This window comes from Rhinopithecus roxellana, chromosome 10 (assembly GCF_007565055.1).
Source record: "Rhinopithecus roxellana isolate Shanxi Qingling chromosome 10, ASM756505v1, whole genome shotgun sequence".
Taxonomy (NCBI): Eukaryota; Metazoa; Chordata; class Mammalia; order Primates; family Cercopithecidae; genus Rhinopithecus; species Rhinopithecus roxellana.
In genome coordinates this window covers 85,938,083-85,957,200 of record NC_044558.1, presented here as the reverse complement: position 1 = coordinate 85,957,200, position 19,118 = coordinate 85,938,083, and the positions used below count along the sequence as shown (strand labels likewise).

General features: G+C 43.5%; 1 protein-coding gene across 2 annotated transcripts in view; it reads right to left on the bottom strand.

The window, feature by feature from the left end:
- CIT (citron rho-interacting serine/threonine kinase) overlaps positions 1–19,118 on the bottom strand; it is a 205,349-nt gene that overhangs the window by 66,006 nt on the left and 120,225 nt on the right. For both annotated transcript variants that reach the window (XM_010368276.2, XM_030939374.1), the window contains exons 19-23: positions 16,382–16,477; positions 9,822–9,938; positions 7,464–7,573; positions 6,246–6,420; positions 985–1,182 (exon numbers count right to left, since the gene is read on the bottom strand). In XM_010368276.2, coding sequence (XP_010366578.2) covers positions 985–1,182; positions 6,246–6,420; positions 7,464–7,573; positions 9,822–9,938; positions 16,382–16,477 — 696 coding nt within the window. The remainder of the gene's footprint in view (positions 1–984; positions 1,183–6,245; positions 6,421–7,463; positions 7,574–9,821; positions 9,939–16,381; positions 16,478–19,118) is intronic.

The window sequence follows — 19,118 nt, the reverse complement described above, 5'->3', positions numbered from 1 at the left end:
ACCAGCAGACAGCTGTGTGCCTGTCTGCTTGGCAGGTACAGTATGATACTATGAGAAATGTATGAGCTTGGTTGACACCAGCCATTAAAACTCATTTTTTTTCTGTGCTCACAGTCTAGGTCCTCCAAGAGCCTCCCAAGACTAACAGGGTTTTCTAAGTATACTTCCCTGAATGGGAAAAAGAAAATGTGAACATTGGCCACCCAGAGTACCCTAGTCAACTTGGTAGCTGCACTTCCCCCTTAAAGTTGATAAGTTGGCATTTCACATACCAGATTTTTCTGAGTTTTGTTATTCTGGGTCAGTCTCTGTGGGAATGATCAAATGTGGGGAAAATGGCCCCACAAAAATTCCATTTCAGACTTCTAAAAAGAACTAAGATTTAAATCCAGTAACACCCCCGCTCCAAGTTCTACCTCCTGAGAATACTCTCCAGCTGAGTAAACTAGTCTCTCAGAGCAAGGAAGCCAGGTCCCCTTTAGAGAAAGAATCTTTCATTCAGTAGAATTTTTCCCATCCAGATCATACCAGATGCATACAAAAGACAGGAAGCAGAACCTACAGCTTGAAAAAAAACAAAAAACAAAAAAAAGAAGTAACACAAGTGAGGTAAACCAAAACAAAAAATAAAAATATGGTAGAAAGACTACTATAAAAGATTATTATTATTATTTTAAATGATTATCGAAAACTAAAGTAGAAGACCAAGGTAAACAGACTTTGGCTGAAAACAAACTTTAAAATATAATGATGATTTTTTTTTTAAAGAAGGAAAATACATAACTAAAGGAGGAACTTTTCAAGATACTAACTACTAGTTCCAATGAAGAAGCAGTCTATGTAAGCCAATTTCCTGGCCATTGAATATCTTTGTGGATCATGTTTTCCCTCCTGGAATTTCTATCCAGGAGCCAATATCCTCAGTGCCACACTCATCCTAGCTGAGGCCTTTAGCAACCTGAAGATGTTGCTCCCCAGACCTACCGTGAGCGCCTGGATCTCCTCTTCGGCTTCTGCTGTGGTCTCTTCCAGCTCTGTCTTCGCCTGGCGAAGCTGGCTTTCCAGGGCCGCCCGGGCAGCCTGCAGGGCTGTCAACTGTGACTCACGCTCCTGCAGGGAGAGCTGTAGCTCTGTGAGCTGGCGCTTGAGCTCCAGTTTCTGCTCCTCGTGCTCTAGACTGACCTGAGAGAGAGAGAGATAAACCCTTGGCTGGTCTGAACAAAAGAGAAAGTGAAGACATGACCTGCTACTCAACCTGCAGCTGAAACCTGGTCTTGGAACCACCTTCTCGGCACGCCATAGAGGAGAGGAAAATGCGACAAAATGGGCCTGACTTCCATGCATCTCCGAATTCAACAGGAGTAAGAACAGGTAAGGGCTATATCTCCTAACCACCCCTTACTTACATATATTCAAATACCTGGGAAGACTTTAAAAGGAAAAGCCACACAGCAAGAATCACGAATGAAAATGATGACGATTACTCTTATTAGAAAAACATTTAAAGCTAAGCAGATATAAAAAACATCATATTAGTAACAAAGACATCTTTTCAATTTTATTGTGAATGGAATAACAGACTGAATTCTAGTTATTTTAAACACACTTTCTCTGATGTGTCCTCATTAGGTAATCTGCTTTAATGTCACATTAGAAGTTAATCATTCTTCCCTCCATCTGCTCATCCATCCACCTATCTATTCAATCTTTCATCCATTCATTTAACAAAAATTTACTCAGCAATTTCTGTGGAAAATGGAATATGGAGATGAAAACAGTCTCTGCCTTCAAGTGGGGAGAAAAATGAAAAGCAACCATGACCATATATCATGGTCAAGTGCAACGGTCAGGACATGCAGGGATGTTGCAGGAATACAGCACGCAGGCAGAGGAGCTAACTCTGGATCTGTTAAATTCTGTTGAAGAATATGCAGGAGTCAAACAAGCAGGTATGAGGAGAAAGAAAATTCCAGGCAGGGGAAGCAAGACATCCAAAAGTATGGGGGTGAGGGAGATCACGGCACATCTATAGACCTGACAAACACGGACAGTGTGGTCCTAAAGATGAATGTCAAGCAACTCAGAGATGCCAGCTGCCCTCAGAGAGCTCACTGTCTAAGGGGACTACCAAGAAGAACACACTGTGATGAGCTGTGCCCTGAAAGCCATGGGGATAAAAAGGAGACCTCCTTTTCATCAGCTTCAGAGGGTTGGAGAAGGCTCCTTAGAAAAGGTGGCACCCACATCCCACAGCCCATGGGGTGAAGAGAAGAAACACTTGCAAAACATGTAACCTGGAAAACCAACAGGATTTAGTGGTTAATTTGATGTGGGGCAGAGAACAAAGGACATAAGGGAGTCAAAGATGACTCCCAGCCGGGTGCAGTGGCTCACACCTGTAATCCCAGCACTTTGGGAGGCCGAGGCGGGCAGATCACGAGGTCAGGAGTTCGAGACCAGTCTGGCCAGCATGGTGAAACTCTGTCTCTACTAAAAATAACAAAAAATTAGCTGGACATGGTGGTGCACACCTGTAGTCCCAGCTATTCGGGAGGCTGAGGCAGGAGAATCACTTGAACCTGGCAGGCAGAGGTTGCAGTGAGCCGAGACTGCGCCATTGTACTCTAGCCTGGGTGACAGAGCGAGACTCTGTCTCAAAAAAAAAGAAAAAAAAGATGACTCCCACATTTCTGGACAGGTGAATGACACAAAGAGTGAGACCATTGCTATGATGGAATAGGAGAGAAAGAGCCAGTTTGAGGCAAAAGATAAGAAATTCTGTCTTGACACGCTGAAATTGAGCCCTGTGGGAGACATCCAAATGGAGATGTCTAAATGTCTACTAAGACAACAGGTCAGAAACTCAAAAGAAAGGTCTGGATTGGCAACCTAGATCCGGGAGGCCTTAGCAAATCAGTGATGGCTGAAGCCACGGCTATTATCTCTCTCTAGTGATGATGGTGATGATGACGATGTGACGGCAGCAAATACAGTCCTCACAACACACTGGGCCCTGAATTAACTCATTTCATTTTCAGAACAACTCACTAAGGGAGGTACTACATTACCTCCATTTTACAGATAAGCAAACTGTGGCACTGAGAGATTAGGTAACTGAGCAAATGTCACACAGCTGTAAAAAGCTATAAAAAAGGCAAGACTGACATTCAAACTCAGAAAGTCTGGCTCAAGAGTCCATGTAACATGTTGCTACATTCCTGCAACATCCCTACGTGTCCTGACCATTGCACTTGACCATGTACAGGGTAAACACTGTACCCTTCTGTCTTACTAAAACACCAGCAGTCACAGCAGGGTGGGCCTCTACTAGCAAGCCTGAAAATTCTTCTGATACCACTTGGCAAAACCAAGAGAGGCAGGTGACAGTGACTCAACCGGAGGAGCAGGAGCCGGATGCTATACAATGAAGGAAGAACCCAGGAGCCTGCATCTTTGCGACTCCACACACCTGGCTACAGAAGAGCTAATGCTGCACACATAAAGTTGGGGGAAGGCCCAGGGTCCTTTAAGGCGGATCAAACTCCAGGTGGAGGCCTCTGCCCTCAATCTCAGTAGCAGCATGTGACCAAAAGAAGAGGAACTGATCTCGTTATATTTAGAGCTAAACTCCAAAACTCCCAGGGAGAATATAGAGCCTGAACCTGTCGTGAAACATTTGAAGTTTCTCCTACCATCCTTGAGGGGCTGGCTCTACTGATTCAGGTAAAAAACAACAGCTTCCCTGGGACACTTTAATAGCCCAGATGAGCTACAGCAGCAGAGCAGGCTCCTAAGAGGAACATTTGTGCAAAGGGAAGGCAAGAGACAGCCAGTCGAGGCCCCCAAGCTAGAGAAGTCCATTCTGGATTGTTTAGACTCACAACCTTAAGGGCAACTCTCCCGTGATCTTGCTGTTAAACTTACAGAAGAGTAAAAGTATAGCCTGGATAATAAAAGTTAAACCATCGCCTAAGGCTTCAGGCTCATGCCTGTAATCCCAGCACTTTGGAGGCCAAGGAGGGAGAACTGCTTAAAGTCAGGCGTCCTCCTTCTGAGATATCCTGACCTAAGAAATAATAAAAGATAAATAAATAAATAAATAAAGCCAGGAGCTCAAGACCAGCCTGGGCAACATAGCAAGACCCCATCACTACAAAAAATGAAAAATAAAACCAGACACTCCAGGTGACCCTAATAGAGGAGTCCACACCTTGACAACCCCTAAAAAACATGAGATAACACATTTTTACTGTCCCTTGGAGAAATGACTTCATTTTAATACTCCAAGACAAATAAAGACATGCATAAACATGAGTATTACCCAAGGCTTAGACCTCAGACCACTGTCTGCCCTAACATGACCTTCCTTAAGAAAGATCATCTGCTTTTTGAAGAACTCTATCACAAATATTTGAGCAACTCTTTTACATGAGACACTCTGTCTTCCTTCCCAGCCTGGGTGTCCAGCTTCCAACAATCACTCTCCTGAACTCCAGCTGTGTCTCTGCTGGTGCCAGCAAACCCTGCCGCTAGACTGAAAGCCCTCATGTCAGGAACAGGTCTTGTCACCACTGTAGACCCAGGCTACAAATCGGCACACAGCAGGTATTTGACAAATATACAGTAACTACATAAATGTAACCTTATGGCTTCTATCAACCTCAACATGTCTACAACCCAGTTTGTTATATTTTCCTCCCCAGAACCACCTGGTCACTCTTCCCAGCTTCCTGGTTCTTTTGAAGAGAGCTACCTTTCATCAATCACACCTGAATTTGGTTTTGTCTTTTAATCTCCCACTGTCACTTGAGACAGACCTCTGCCACCAGCACTGGGCCACCATGGCTAAGCTCTGACTAGGTCACGGGGCTGTCATTACGTCTTGATAAAGGAGGAATTGCCCTGCTCCCATTTGACAGATGCACAAATTGACACACTCCCCACGGGACCCTATAAAGGAGATACATTATCACTGACATTTTACAGATGAGGAAACTGAAGCCCAGCAGAGATGAGGCAGCTTGCAGAACTAGTAAGAGGTCACAAAACCAGTAAGAAGTTGAGGTGGAATTCTAACCCAGATCCCCATGGCCCAGTCTGTTACCAGAAGGAGGGCCTGGGGTCTAATTTGTCTATTTTGAACAAAGAATTGGACAAAATGCACAAAGCAACAAAGGAACGAAACACAGGCATGAAGCAGCGAAAGCAGGGATCTATGAAAGCAAGAAAGCACTCAGCAGGGTGGGAGCGGCCCCAGCAAGTGGCTCAGGACCCAGTTACAAAGTTTTCTGGGTTTTAAGTATTCCTTTTGGGGTTCCTACTGGTTAGTCCTTATCTGAATAAAGGATCTGGTCTGTGACTAATTAAAGGCTGAGGTGAACTGGCGCCCTATGCAGACGAAGGGATACTCCCTCCTTGGCCCATCCAAGGTGCTCTCCCTTTCCATCTGAGCAGTGGTGGAAAGGAGGGCACTGCAGGGAGAGGAGCCTCTTCCATCTTTTGCTACTGGGGGGTGGGGAGATGGGGTGGGGGCTCGGATTTTCCTTTTGGTTCAGCTTTAGGAAGTTTGCATTAATTGGCCTTAGGTTCCCTGCCCCCAGCCCCAGGTGTTTTCCTTTTGATCCAGCTCTGGGAAGTCAGCAGGAATGGGCCTTGGGTTCCCCTGCCCGCAGACCCTGGTGTCTTCTCTTTCAGAAAGCTAGCACAAATTGGCCAGGCGCGGTGGCTCACACCTGTAACCCCGACACTTTGGGAAGCTGAGGCAGGTGGATCACTTGAGGTCAGGAGTTCAAGACCAGCCTGGCCAACATGGCAAAACCTCGTCTCTACAAAAATTGACTGAGTGTGGTGCCAGAGCCTGTAGTCCCAGCTACTCGAGAAGCTGAGGCATGAGAATTGCTTGAACCCAGGAGGCAGAGGCTGCAGTGAACCAAGATCGCACCACTGCACTCCAGCCTGGACGACAGAGCAAGACTCTCTCTCTCACAAAAAAAAAAAAAAAGAAGAAAAAGAGGTTAGCACAAGGACCTCAGATTCCCTGCCCCTAAAGCTTGGTGTTTTTCCTTGATTCAGCATGAACTGGCCTTAGGTTCCTTGCCTCCAGACCCTTTTCCTGCCTCAAGTCTGCCCCCTTAACCACCAAGCACAATGTCTCTTGCATACATATTGATTTGTGCTTGAAGGCTGGCTTGTTCAGAGCCCGAATTGCCCAGCAAATCCTCCCAGGAGATCACCCTCGCTCTCACCTCCCGCAGTCTTGTCTCCAGTTCCAGCAGCCGATTCTTGTCACTGTGGTCTTGGTGGCTGATCTTCTCCAGCTGCTCCTCCAGCTTTCGGTTCTGGGCCTCCAATTTCCCAGCCTGGGTCTCCAGGTAAAATTTCTGTTGCCTGAGTTCAGAAATCATCTCTTCTTGAGCCTTCCTAGTGGGGGTGGTGGGAGGATCCAAACAAAATCACAGTCTTGTTAGAGTTGAGCTTGTTTCTGCAGAAGGTAGACGGACATGGAGTGAGACATGTGTCCTCACTAAGTGGACTAAGGCCTTCCTGGGTTAGCTGTCTCCTGATCTGTCCTCATAAGCACGATCCTGGCATGATGAACGTGGAGACCATTTACTCATCACCACTCGGTGTCAGTCCCTCACATATGGGATTAAGTAATGTCCAGGGGGATGCAAGAGATACTAACATTTCACTCCTTTGACAGGCCTGTTTATTTCTTCTTTTGAGTCTATGTAGGGACAGAAGGGGGCCTCCTTAGATTACTGTATAAGGGCACCCCAGTAACTCATGAAGGCAGGCCCTGGAGAAAAAGGAGCAACAAGGAGAAAGAGTGGTATTCCTTCTAGTTCTCTGTAGATCTTCCTCGCCTCTCCAGCAAACTGCTTAGAAGTATCAAAAACTAGAATGACTCAAAGACCCAAAACACAGCCTACTAAGCTGGTTTAGATTAAGATGGGACTATTTTGGGAGATCTCTGAAGAGAGAAACCCAAGGGGGACAAAAATTCCTGGAGATTGTAATTCTTCGGGGAAAAAGATTCAGATCAAAGTGTTCCTGGAACGCAGTCCTTGCTGAACCCCAAACTTCCTTCCCAAGGGTCTAACCTAGTGACAACTAAATGGATGGCCCAACTGGACACACACAATTTCACTTCTTACTAATTACAGGACCCAAGTCTGGGGAACAAGAACTCAGCTTTCCACAAGCAAATTATAAATTACCTCATTAGAGAGAGTAAAACACTCTGTAATGTGATGGTAATTGAAGGCATTTAAGAAAACCCAACTCAAAAGTGGCAGAGTGAGACCATTTAAGACAGGGCAAAATGACGTATCCGAAGGCTGGGCTGAGCTACAGAAGTCATTCAATCCACTCCAGCTCCATCAGAGAGAAGAAGGCAGTTTATGCCACAGGAGAGGAGACCAAAGTATAATAATGTAGGCAGTTAGAATTTGAATACTTACATGTTCCTTTGGGTAAAAAGACTGCTATTTGCTGCAAGTTTATTGGCTTCAGACAGTTCCACAATCCTCTGTTCCAGGGATCTGATCTTGGAATCCATAGCATTGATCATCTGAAACACAGGGCACCTATGAAACCTCACACACAGTTATACCAGAACAGGAGTAATAGGGGCAGTGCAGGCCAGGGTAAAAGTTTCATCTGAAATGACGGCAATTTGGCTAGAGCTAACAAGGCTCTCAACTCTTGTGTACTCTGAGGATCACAGATGGTACCACTCAAATGGATGGTACTTGGTTGTTTTTTCAGTGATGAAATCTCCCCACACTGGTTAAGTGGCTTGCATTTAAAACAGACATAAGGACCTATTCAGGAACCTAACATCCTGTGAGTAATCAGGCCTTGTTAAACCCCATCTCATCTGCATGTGACCTGGGCCTGCAAGAGTCTCTAACTCAAATCTGCACATTCGTATTTATCATCACCCCGAGGACTGTCATTTTCTGAGTGATTCCTTGTCACCCAGCCACTATTGCTCTAGACTCCACAGCAGGGGTCTCCAACCCCGGGGGCCACAGACCAGTACCCCATTACCGGTCTGCCACCTGTTATGAACCAGTCTGCACAGCATGAGGTGAGCGGCCAGTGAGCGAGCATTACTGTCTGAGCCCTGTCTCCTGTGGGATCAGTGGCATTAGATTCTCCTCGGAGTGTGAACCCCATCATGACCTGCAAAAGCGAGGGATCGAGGTTACGCACTCCTAACGAGAATCGATGCCTCAGGCCAGGCACGGTGGCTTAGCCTGTAATTCCAGCACTTTGGGAGGCCGAGGCAGGCGGGTCACCTGAGGTCAGGAATTCGAGACCAGCCTGGCCAACATGGAGAAACCCTGTCTTTACCAAAAATACAAAAATTAGCCGGGTGCAGTGGCACATGCCTGTAATTCCAGCTACTCAGGAGGCTGAGTCAGGAGAGTTGCTTGAACTCAGGAGGTGGAGGTTGCAGTGAGCAGATATCATGCCACTGCACTCCAGCCTGTGCAACAGAGCAAGACTCCATCTCAAAAACAAACAAACAAACAAACAAAACAAAAAAAGAGAATCTAATGCCTTAATGCCTGATAGTCTGAGGTGGTACAGTTTTATCTCAAAACCATCCCCCCACCCCTGTGGAAAAATTGTCTTCCACAAAACTGGTCCCTGGTGCTAAAAAGGTGGGGGACAGCTGCTCTGCAGCAAAGTTTCCCCAACTTAATGAATCATAAGAATTGGGGTGTGGGGGTACTGACTAAAAATGTAATATCCTAGGATCTTCCCTCAGAGATCGTGATGTGGGGTTGGGCGCAGTGGCTCACACCTGTAATCCCAGCACTTTGGGAGGCCGAGGTGGGCAGATCACTTGGGGTCAGGAGTTCAAGACTGGCCTGGTCAACATAGTGAAACCCTGTCTCTACTAAAAATACAAAAATTAGCCAGGTGCGGTGGCACATGCCTGTCATCCCAGCTACTCGGGAGGCTGAGGCAGGAGAATCACTTGAACCTGGGAGGCAGAGGTTGCAGCGAGCTGAAATCATGCCACTGAACTCTAGCCTCGGTGACTCCACCTCAAAAAAAAAAAAAGGAGAGAGAGATTCTGATATGGTAAGTCTTGGTGGTGTGCAGATAAATAAGCACCACAGGTAAACCTTAGGGGGCAACAAGTTTCTGAAACAACTGCCTATGTGGATTAGAAAAGAGACAAACGGGCAAGTAAAAAGAACAGAAGTGTAGGGCAAGGAGTGGCGGCCTATAATCCCAGTACTTTGGGAGACCAAGATAGGAGGACTGCTTGAGGCCAGAAGTTTGAGACCAGCCTGGGCAACACAGCAAGATCTCATCTCTACAGAAAACTTAAAAATTTGCTGAGCATGGGGGCATGCACCTGTAGTCCCAGCTACTTGGGAAGGTGAGGTAGAAGGATCACTTGAGCCCAGGAGTTGGTGGCTGCAGTGAGTCATGACTGCACCACCACATTGCAGCCTGGGCTTCGGAGCAAAACCCCACCTCAAAAAAAAAAAAAAATGCAGGAAGACCAAGAGCCACTGGCCATTTTCTCAGGGGCATTTAGAAGGACAGTATTTTAGCAAATAGTAGAATCGCATGAGTTCTTGAAAAACACAAAACGGGCCATCCACAGCCACCACCTTGGTTGCTTTGAGGAAAGCAAACAGTTTCAGAGAAAGCATCCTATTACCAACAACTCCACAGGATTCAACAGAAGGAATTTCACCAGGTGAAGTAGAGTCTTATCACGGGTGTGATTCTTGGCATATTTCAAAAACCCTCCTTTGAACACTGGCTTGGCAACTCCTTCTACCTACCGCCTTCTGTTCACTGAGAATTTTGCCCTTCTCATGGGCCTCCTCCTCGTGTCTCTGCATCATGTTCTCCAGCGTCTCCTTGTCGGCCAGGTCTTTCTTTATCTGATTGTCCAACACCTACAAAAACAAAAGAAGAAGCAAATGTTCTCAGGAGCCAAGCTGAGCAGGGAAGACTAAACGGGGACACTTGAGAAAATCTAGGAAAGAGGAAAAAAGCAGGAGAGAGGCCCAAGGTCTCCAAATTCTGGGGCAAAGAGAAGGCAAAAACTGGGAGTCCGCGTGTCAACCAGGATAAGATTAAAAAGTCAAATATTACCATCCAATGGCAAGTAACACATTGACTTGAACTAAGAATTTATTTTAAAATCAGCAGCCCAAAGACCAGAGAGATATATTCAAAATGAGACAGACTCCAGAATGAGAAGGGAGGGGGAAACAAGGTTGCTCTAGATCCAGACCTAGATAATAAATTTCTTATAATCTGCAGATGTTACCTGGGGACAACTTTTTCTTCGCCAATACACGCGTAGTTTTCAGAATATTCCTCACTCCTAACTTATACAAATTAATTCTAGATACTCCTGGGCTGTGTGCAAGAGGGAGAGAAGCCGAAGACAGAGAAAGTCTATGTGATGCTCAGAAACAACCAGGGACAAGAGGATTGTGGCCACCAATAACGTAAGTGGATGGTCAACAGATTAAAAAGATAACATAAAAGAAAGAAAAAAAATGCCTCTTTCCCTGGTTCTTTCCTCTGATCCAACTAGGGGGAGAAAAGAAAAGTCACTGGGAAAAGAAACCTTTCCCAGGGGAAGAAAGATCATGTGTTCTCAGGGCTCAGAATGCCACTGTAAGCACCTACTGTTCCCAAGAGGAAACACAAAACAGTAATGGTATCACCAATTGCCAACTTGATCTAATGTTCTTTGGGGCACACACAGCTCTACGAGTTGCCAAAACAACAAGCAAAAAGGAAGGAAAAAAGAAGACAACATCATAACATGCCCGAGCCTTTGACCACAGCCCTACATTTCTCACCACAGAGGTTCCATTCTGCTTTTCCAAAGAACACCAACGACATCAAGAAGGACAACAGGATCCTGGGAATAAAGCTGAAAGAGCTGGGGTCACAGATAGGGCTAAAATCTGCCTTTCCCACAATGTCTATTGTGAAAGGACTGTCACAGCTCATGGGGACATCGTCCCTAAAAAGAGCCAGTCAGCGGGGAGGGAGTCCACAGGAGAAAGAAAGGAAAGAGCAGATTTCAAAGAGGTCTTTAAACTAGAACTGACTGATGAAAAAAAATAGAATGGAAGTTGGGAGAGAAGACCAAAAGGTGGGAACAGGGTCATGAGAGAAAGGAAGAAACTCAAAAGGATACTCTCTTGGATGTCTGAGCATGATTCTAAAATTACGAGCAAGAACAGGGTGGAATCGAGGGTATGATCATAATTATTACTAAAATGGCCTGATAGAGGCTGGAACAGGAAACACAAAGCAGAACAGGCTTAAAAAGAAATTGTTTCATAAAGATTCCAGTAGGGAAGAAAGACAGATCTTTCCCTGACATTCCTCGGGATCTATAAAACAAATTTCTTTCCATCTAGAAGTTAGCAGAGACCACATAATATCTAGACCACATATGCTCTTTATTTTTTTATGAGGTGCTAAAGCAATGAAATACATTTTCAGGATGGCTCTGCTCAAAATAAGACCTCAACTTTGGTCAAGAAGGATACCGATAAGAGGTAAGTATGAGCTAGAAGGGATAGGCTTCTATCAAGAATGTATGCATTAGGCCAGGCATGGTGGCTCACGCCTGTAACCACAGCACTTTGGGAGGCTGACACGGGTAGAGATCGCTTGGGGACAGAACTCTGAGACCAGTCTGGGCAACAGAGCAAGACCCCATTTCTACAAAAAGTATAAAAAGTAGTAATGAGCTGGGCATGGTGTTGTGCACCTGTAATCCCAACTACTCAGGAGGATAAGATGGGAGGATTGCTTGAGCCCAGGAGTTCAAAATCCCACTGAGCTATGATCATGCCACCGCACTCTACCCTGGGTGATGGAGCAAGAACCTGTCTCAAAACAATAAACAGATAAATAAAAGAACATAGGGATCTCTCTTAGCTTTCATAGAGTTCAACTGGCAGAAAGATGAACAAGATGTATGGGGGAGAAGGTAAGCAAAACATTTATTTGAAATAAGAGATTCCACTAAAGACATCTAAATCAATTTAAGATAGAATATGGCTTTTGATAGGAACATCAATATCATCACCAAATCATAGAATATGTTTTACAAAGGGTTAATTTCTATGTAATTACAAAGATGCCAGTAGACTACCGTATACATTCTCATAATTTTCTAAAAATTGAAGTACTAGGGGTCACAGGAGAACACTTTGAGGTCATTTCTGGGTTGTTTTCCCATATGTCTTTCCATGGCTCACTGCAGCCTCAACCTCCTGATCACAAGTGATCCTCCCACCTCAGCCTCCCAAGTAGCTGGGACTACAGGTGTGTACCACCTGGCCAGCTAATTTTTATATTTTATGTAGACAAGATGTGAAGGGTGTCTCACTTTGTTACACAGACTGGTCTCGAATTCCCGGACTCAAGTGATCTGCCCACCCTGGCCCCTCAAAGTGCTGAAATTACAGATGTGAACCACCGTGCCTGGCCTCCAATATTTCTTTTTTTGTTTTGTTTTGTTTTGTTTTTTTGAGACGGAGTCTCGCTCTGTGGCCCAGGCTGGAGTGTAGTGGCGCGATCTCAGCTCACTGCAAGCTCCGCCTCCCGGGTTCCCACCATTCTCCCGCCTCAGCCTCCGAGTAGCTGGGACTACAGGCGCCGCCGCCACGCCTGGCTAGTTTTTTTTCTATTTTTAGTAGAGACGGGGTTTCACCGTGTTAGCCAGGATGGTCTCGATCTCCTGACCTCGTGATCCACCCGCCTCGGCCTCCCAAAGTGCTGGGATTACAGGCTTGAGCCACCGCGCCCGGCCTCCTATATTTCTTTTCCTGAAAAACAACCAAAAATAACACCGGGGTAAAAGATGCCAGGGTGGTGATGGTGATGATGCTATGTAAGCATGTACGTGTTAGATTCTCCGAGAAAGGACCACTCAACTCTTTGAGAATACCAACCAAATCAATAACAAGATCACCACAAAAATTGAAATCCCCCTTCAGTGTCTGGTTGGAAAGGGGAAGTGACAATATTCAAGATATAATAAACAGCATCTGATTCTCAAGAACATAAGAATGAATTGAAGGCTTGATCCAAATCATAATGAAAATGTGATGTGATTTTAAAAGGAAATTCATAGAGTGGCAGCCATTTCTAATAGCATAGTGGGCTACATGTCAGGCCAGCCCTTCTCTTGAAAATGATTAAAAATGCTAGATAAAATATAAAAAACATTTTCCCAAAAGCACCTACAAGTTGGCAAGAGAGTAAGAAATTACCAAAAAAGCTAAGTAAAACAGAAGCAGGAAGAGGTAAGAAGGGTTTAACCTGAGGTATTTACTGAAACAAATGAACTTGAGTTTCAGTTTTTATAGCCTCAGTGGTCAAGAAAAGGCAGAAATGAAAGCCCCCGATCACCCACCAAGGTGGGCACACATTTCATCCAAGGCCTCAAAGAATTTCCATTAATAATTCTCCAAGGAAAATAAAACAGTCACCATGACAAAGAACCAAGAGAAACAACAGAGCAGAAACAGACCTTCAAATACTTCACATAGTGGAGTTGTCAGGTACAGATGATAAAATAACTATGCTCAATACATTTAAAGAAAGACAAGTTAGGCTTGAAAATGAATGCACAGAACAGAAGATGATTGTTTTAAATAATCTAGCAAACTTGGGAATGACTCAAATAGAATGTCTAGAAGTAAAAAATATAACAACCGAAATTAAAACTCAACAGAAAATTTAAAAATTACCCAGGCATGGTGGCACGCACCTATAGTCCCAGCTACTCAGGAGGCTGAGGTGGGAGGATTGCTTAAGCCCAGGTTGCAGTGAGCTATGACTGCACCACTGCACTCCAGCCTGGGTGACAGAGTGAGATCCTGTCTCAAAAAAAAAAAAAAAAAAAAAAAAAGAAAGAAAGAAAGAAAAGAAAAAACTCAGTGGAACAGTAGATTAGACACAGCTAAGAAAGAATTCACAAATTGGAAAATATGTCAGAAGAACCTACTCAAAATGTAGCACAAAGAAACAAAGAAATAGAAAATATTTTAAAAGGCTAAATTGAAGCTGATCTAACTGAGGCCCAAACAAATTCTTTTTTTTTCTTTTTTGAGACAGAGTCTCACTCTGTCGCCCAGGCTGGAGTGCCGTGGTGAAATCTCGGCTCACTGCAACCTCTCCTCACTGGGTTCAAGAGATTCTCCTGTCTCAGCCTCCCAAGTAGCTGGGACTACAGGTGCACACCACCACGCCTGGATAATTTTTTTTGTATTTTTAGTAGAGGTGGGGTTTCACCATGTTGGCCAGGCTGGTCTTGAACTCCTGACCTCAGGTGATCCACCCGCCTCTGCCACCCAAGTGCTGGGATTACAGGCGTGAGTCACCACACCCAACCCCAATCAAATTCTTAAAAGGAAAAGAGAGAAGGGAAAGAGACAATATTTGAGATATAATGACCACCAACTTTCTAGAGTAAATAAAAGGATATGAATCTATTCAAAAGCCTAGGAGGCCCCATCTCTACAAAAAAACATTTTTTAAATAGCCAGGTATGGTGTCATGTTGCCTATAGTCCCAGCTACTTGGGTGGCTGAGGTGGGAAGATCACCTGAGTCTACTGCGCTGAGCAAGACAATGTCTCTAAAAAAAATAATAATAATAATATATATATTTTTTAAAGCCCAGTAAATCTCAAGCAGAGTAAGATAAGTAAAAAGAAATTGACTTTTTTTCTTTTTTTTTTCTTTGAGACAGGGTCTCACTGTGTGCCCCAGGCTGGAGTGAAGTAGTGCAATCTCAGCTCACTGCAACCTCCGCCTCCCAAGTTCAAGCAATTCTCCCATCCCAGCCTCCCAAGTAGCTGGAAATACAGGTGCGTGCCACCACACCCACCTAATTTTTATATTTCTTGTAGAGACAGGAGTCTCACCAAGTTGCCCAGGCTAGTCTTAAATTCCTAGACTCAAGTGATTCACCCGTCTCGGCCTCCCAAAGTCCCAAAGTGCTAGGATTCTAGGCATGAGCCACCACACCTAGCCAAGAAATCCACATTTGGACACAATACAGTAAGCCTCAGAAAAATTAAAGGCAAAGTAAAATTTTAAAGAAAAAGCCAAAGAAAAATCAAACTACCATATGATCCGGCAATCCCACTGCTGGAAAGGAAAGAAAAGGAAATCAGTATATCAAAGAGATATCTGCACTCCCATGTTTGCTGCAGTACTATTTAAAATAGCTGAGATTTGGAAACGACCGCCCAAGCGTCCATCAGCGGATGAATGGATAAAGAAAATGTGGTGTATGGACACAGGGCAGGGAACAACACAACCCCTGTGGGCGGGGGTGGGGTGGGGGAGCATCAGAAAGATAGGAAGAATAGTGAATGCATGCTGGGCTTAAGGCCTACGTGATGGGTTGATCTGTGCGGCCAATCACCATGGCCCATGTTGTTTCCCTGTGTAACAAACCTACATCCTGAACATGTACCCCAGAACTTAAAAGTTGGAGGGAAAAAAAAAGAAAGAAAATGTGGTACAGATACAGCAATGGAGTACTATTCAACCATAAAAAGGAATGAGATCCAGTCATTTGCAACAACATGGATGGAACTGGAGATCATTATATTAATTGAAATAAGCTAGGCACAGAAAGACAAACATCACATATTCTCACTTATTTATGGGACCTAAAAATCAACTTAATTAAACTCACGGACATAGAGTATAGAAGGATGGTTAACAGAGGTTGGGAAGTGTAGAAAGGGTTGTAGGGAAGGTGGGGATGGTCAACGGCCGCAAAAAAATAGAATGAACAAGACCTAGTATTTGAGAGTACAATAGGGTGACTATAGTCAATAGTAACTTAATTGTGTATTTTAAAATAACTTAAAGAATGTAATTGGATTATTTGTAACTCAAAGGATAAATGCTTGAGGGGATGGAGACCCCATTCTCCATGATGTGCTTATTTCACATTGCAGGCCTGTATCAAAACATCTCATGTACCCCATAAATATATACACCTACTATGTACCCACAAAAATTAAAAATTAAAAAAAGAAAAAGGATTATAGAAATGATCGTGGATTAAATGACAATTAGTTTAAAAATCATTTTAAAGATGAAATTGAGATAAATGATGATCGCATTTAAAAAAAAAAAGGGAGGTTTTTTGGAACTTCAGATTTCCAATTCTTCACGTAAGTAACACTCTGAAATCTCCCAGCGTGGAATAAGGACAGTATTCACCCCAAACAGAACTTTGGTCTAGCAAGAAGTGGCCACAAGGGCGCAGGAAGAGATGGGAGCTACATGCTACTATAAGAGGAAGGCCAGGGAAGATCAGAAAATGTCTTTACTTTAATCTTTTCCTCGTAGTGCTGCTCTTTCTGTTTCAGGTGCACTTCTAGGTGCTGGGCTGAGACTTGGGCCTCCCGATGTTTCTCTTCGAGTTCCTAGACACAAAAGAAAAAACAGTCAGGTGTGCAGAGGGCAGGACACCGCCAATGCACGTTAGACATTCACAGGAAATATGACTTTGGTACAGGTACCACAGGTAACAGGCATCTGGTCCTCCATTACTAGCCTAAGGCTCTTCGGAAGGAAACCACCACTGTGCCTTGGCCCTGGGTTTTCCAAGTCCAAGTATTCGCACACACACATACACATAGCTGGTGGGCTGTAAGGCCTGAGACCACAAATACGTCAGTGTGACAGGTCAAACAAAGGCAGCTCTTCATCTTTGCATAGAGAAATAAGAGTAACAAGGCAATATTGGAAAGTTTAGTACATGACAAAGCCCTGACCACTATCTTGAACCTCAGGCCATTTTCACTGTGATGACAGGCTTAAATGAGAAAAGTCATTTTAATATATGATTATGATTTTTAAAAATACTTTGTATTTTCCTCATTAACAGAATTATTGCTCAAGAACCCTAGCTAAAAAGGAAAACTAATGTTACAATCCAAGCACTTCAAGTTTTGAATGATTATTTTAACTGACTGGTAAGTGGTGTATGTGACTATCTGTAGATGTGCATGTGACGTGATGTTCGTATGATACAATGCAAATGGGGACAAAGACAAACATACAATACACTGATAATGACATAAAAATGTACACATACATATTAAAGATTAGAAGAGAATCTGGAGTAATATAAATAGCCTACATTCAATGTTCTCTTAATTCTTTTATTATTAAGTGTCCAGCTTTTTTTTAACGGAGTTTTGCTCTTGTTGCCCAGGCTGGAGTGCACGGGCGCGATCTTGGCTCACTGCAACCTTCGCCTCCCGGGTTCAAGCAATTCTCATATGTCTCAGTCTCCCGAGTAGCTGGGATTACAGGCAGGCACCACCATGCCCGGCTAATTTTTGTATTTTTAGTAGAGGCAGGGTTTCACCATGTTGGTCAGGCTGGTTTCAAACTCCTGACCTCAGGTGATCCATCCGCCTCGGCCTCCCAAAGTGCTGGGATTACAGGCATGAGTCACCATGCCTGGCCAAGTTTCTAGCTTTTAAACAAAATTGTAATTCACTTGAAAATTATAGCAGTTCATTTGCCAATATTTTATAAACTGACCTTATAAAAGGCAGGATTCAATTCACTAAAACATTCTGTAAATGCACAGATAGCTGCATCTATATTAATTCTTATGAATCTGGACCCATCAGTTAATTACTAATACCGAGTCATTACTCCAAGTTTTCAACTCTTTATACTACTATGAAATTTTTCTTTGAAGTGCAAGCAATTATGAGGGTTTTGAAGAATGAGGAAATTATATAGGATATGTTCATAAAATGGGGGTGAAAAAGTTACTTAGAGATTCACACGCACTTAAAATGTTAGTGATTAAGCTTTTGAAATTCTAAAGTCTACAAGCATTGGATTTGCTTTGAGGGCAATTAAAGTTCAGTCTTAAGACCAGGTGCACAAGATCTCCTGCAATTCAACGGATGTGATCTTGAAGAGTTGAAAATAAACAGGATTAATAAAAACATATTTTAAAAGGTTCTGTATGTACTTGGCTACAGGATCTCTTGCAATAACTTCTCTTACTAAGGCCAAAGACTCTACTGTAATGAGTGTAGCATTATCTGTTTTGAAAGTTCTTATCAGAATAGCAAATATTTTAAAGGCAATGACATTTGGGGATCTATGCTCAGTCATCATCATTACATAATGGTACTAAGGACCACTCTTTGCCCATGTCCTAGATACTTTGCAGCCTAAGCACAGGGTTCTTGAGCAAAAGGCACCTTCTAATAAATGAAGTCACAATCACAAAGGTCCTCCGGCAGGTGGCAAGATACACTCGGACAAAGAAATCTGCTTATTTTTCCTTTATGTTAGAAATCATTTGATAATCATCTTTTTTATTTTTTTTCCAGTTTCGGTCTTCATAAGATAGCACAGGAATGGAAATCAGAATCTAAAATTAGATGAAAAAAAAACTCAGGTATCTGACACTGACAACTTCAAGACCAAATTTCTGGTCTATTTGTGAACGGGAGTTTATAACACGTAATCCAAGAATGCAGAACTCTCTACTCCTCCATTTTAATTGTAAGTGAACCTTAGGAGGAGCAGATCTTCTACAAAGCTGACTTCTTGGTGGTTGGGCATTTTTTGTTGTTGTTGTCATTTTTTAAACAGATATTTTCTAGGTGTATTGGATCAACTCTTCAGTCCTGTTATGCAAATACTGTTGTTTGCTGCTAAATTGCCAGCTCCTAGAACAGTGCCTGGCACATAGTAGAAGCTCATTAAATATTTGTTGAATGAATGAATGAACACATCACCATTAAACAGAGAAACACTTTGCAACCACAAGAGAGTTAACCACTTCGTTTATACCAAGCAAGGGATAGCAGCGGTGGGATCTCAGCGGGATCTGATTTTATGCTCATGATAAAATTCAAACACTTGACAATAGCCAAGAGAAACTTTGATGACGGAACAAGAGAACAGAAAGGGCAGACTAACAGTCACATCTGTCTTTGTGTGCAGACATATATACAAAGACTGGGTGTCATAGCAAAACAATTTAACCCATTTTTCTTTTACCTGTTGATTCGAGAACATCCATAT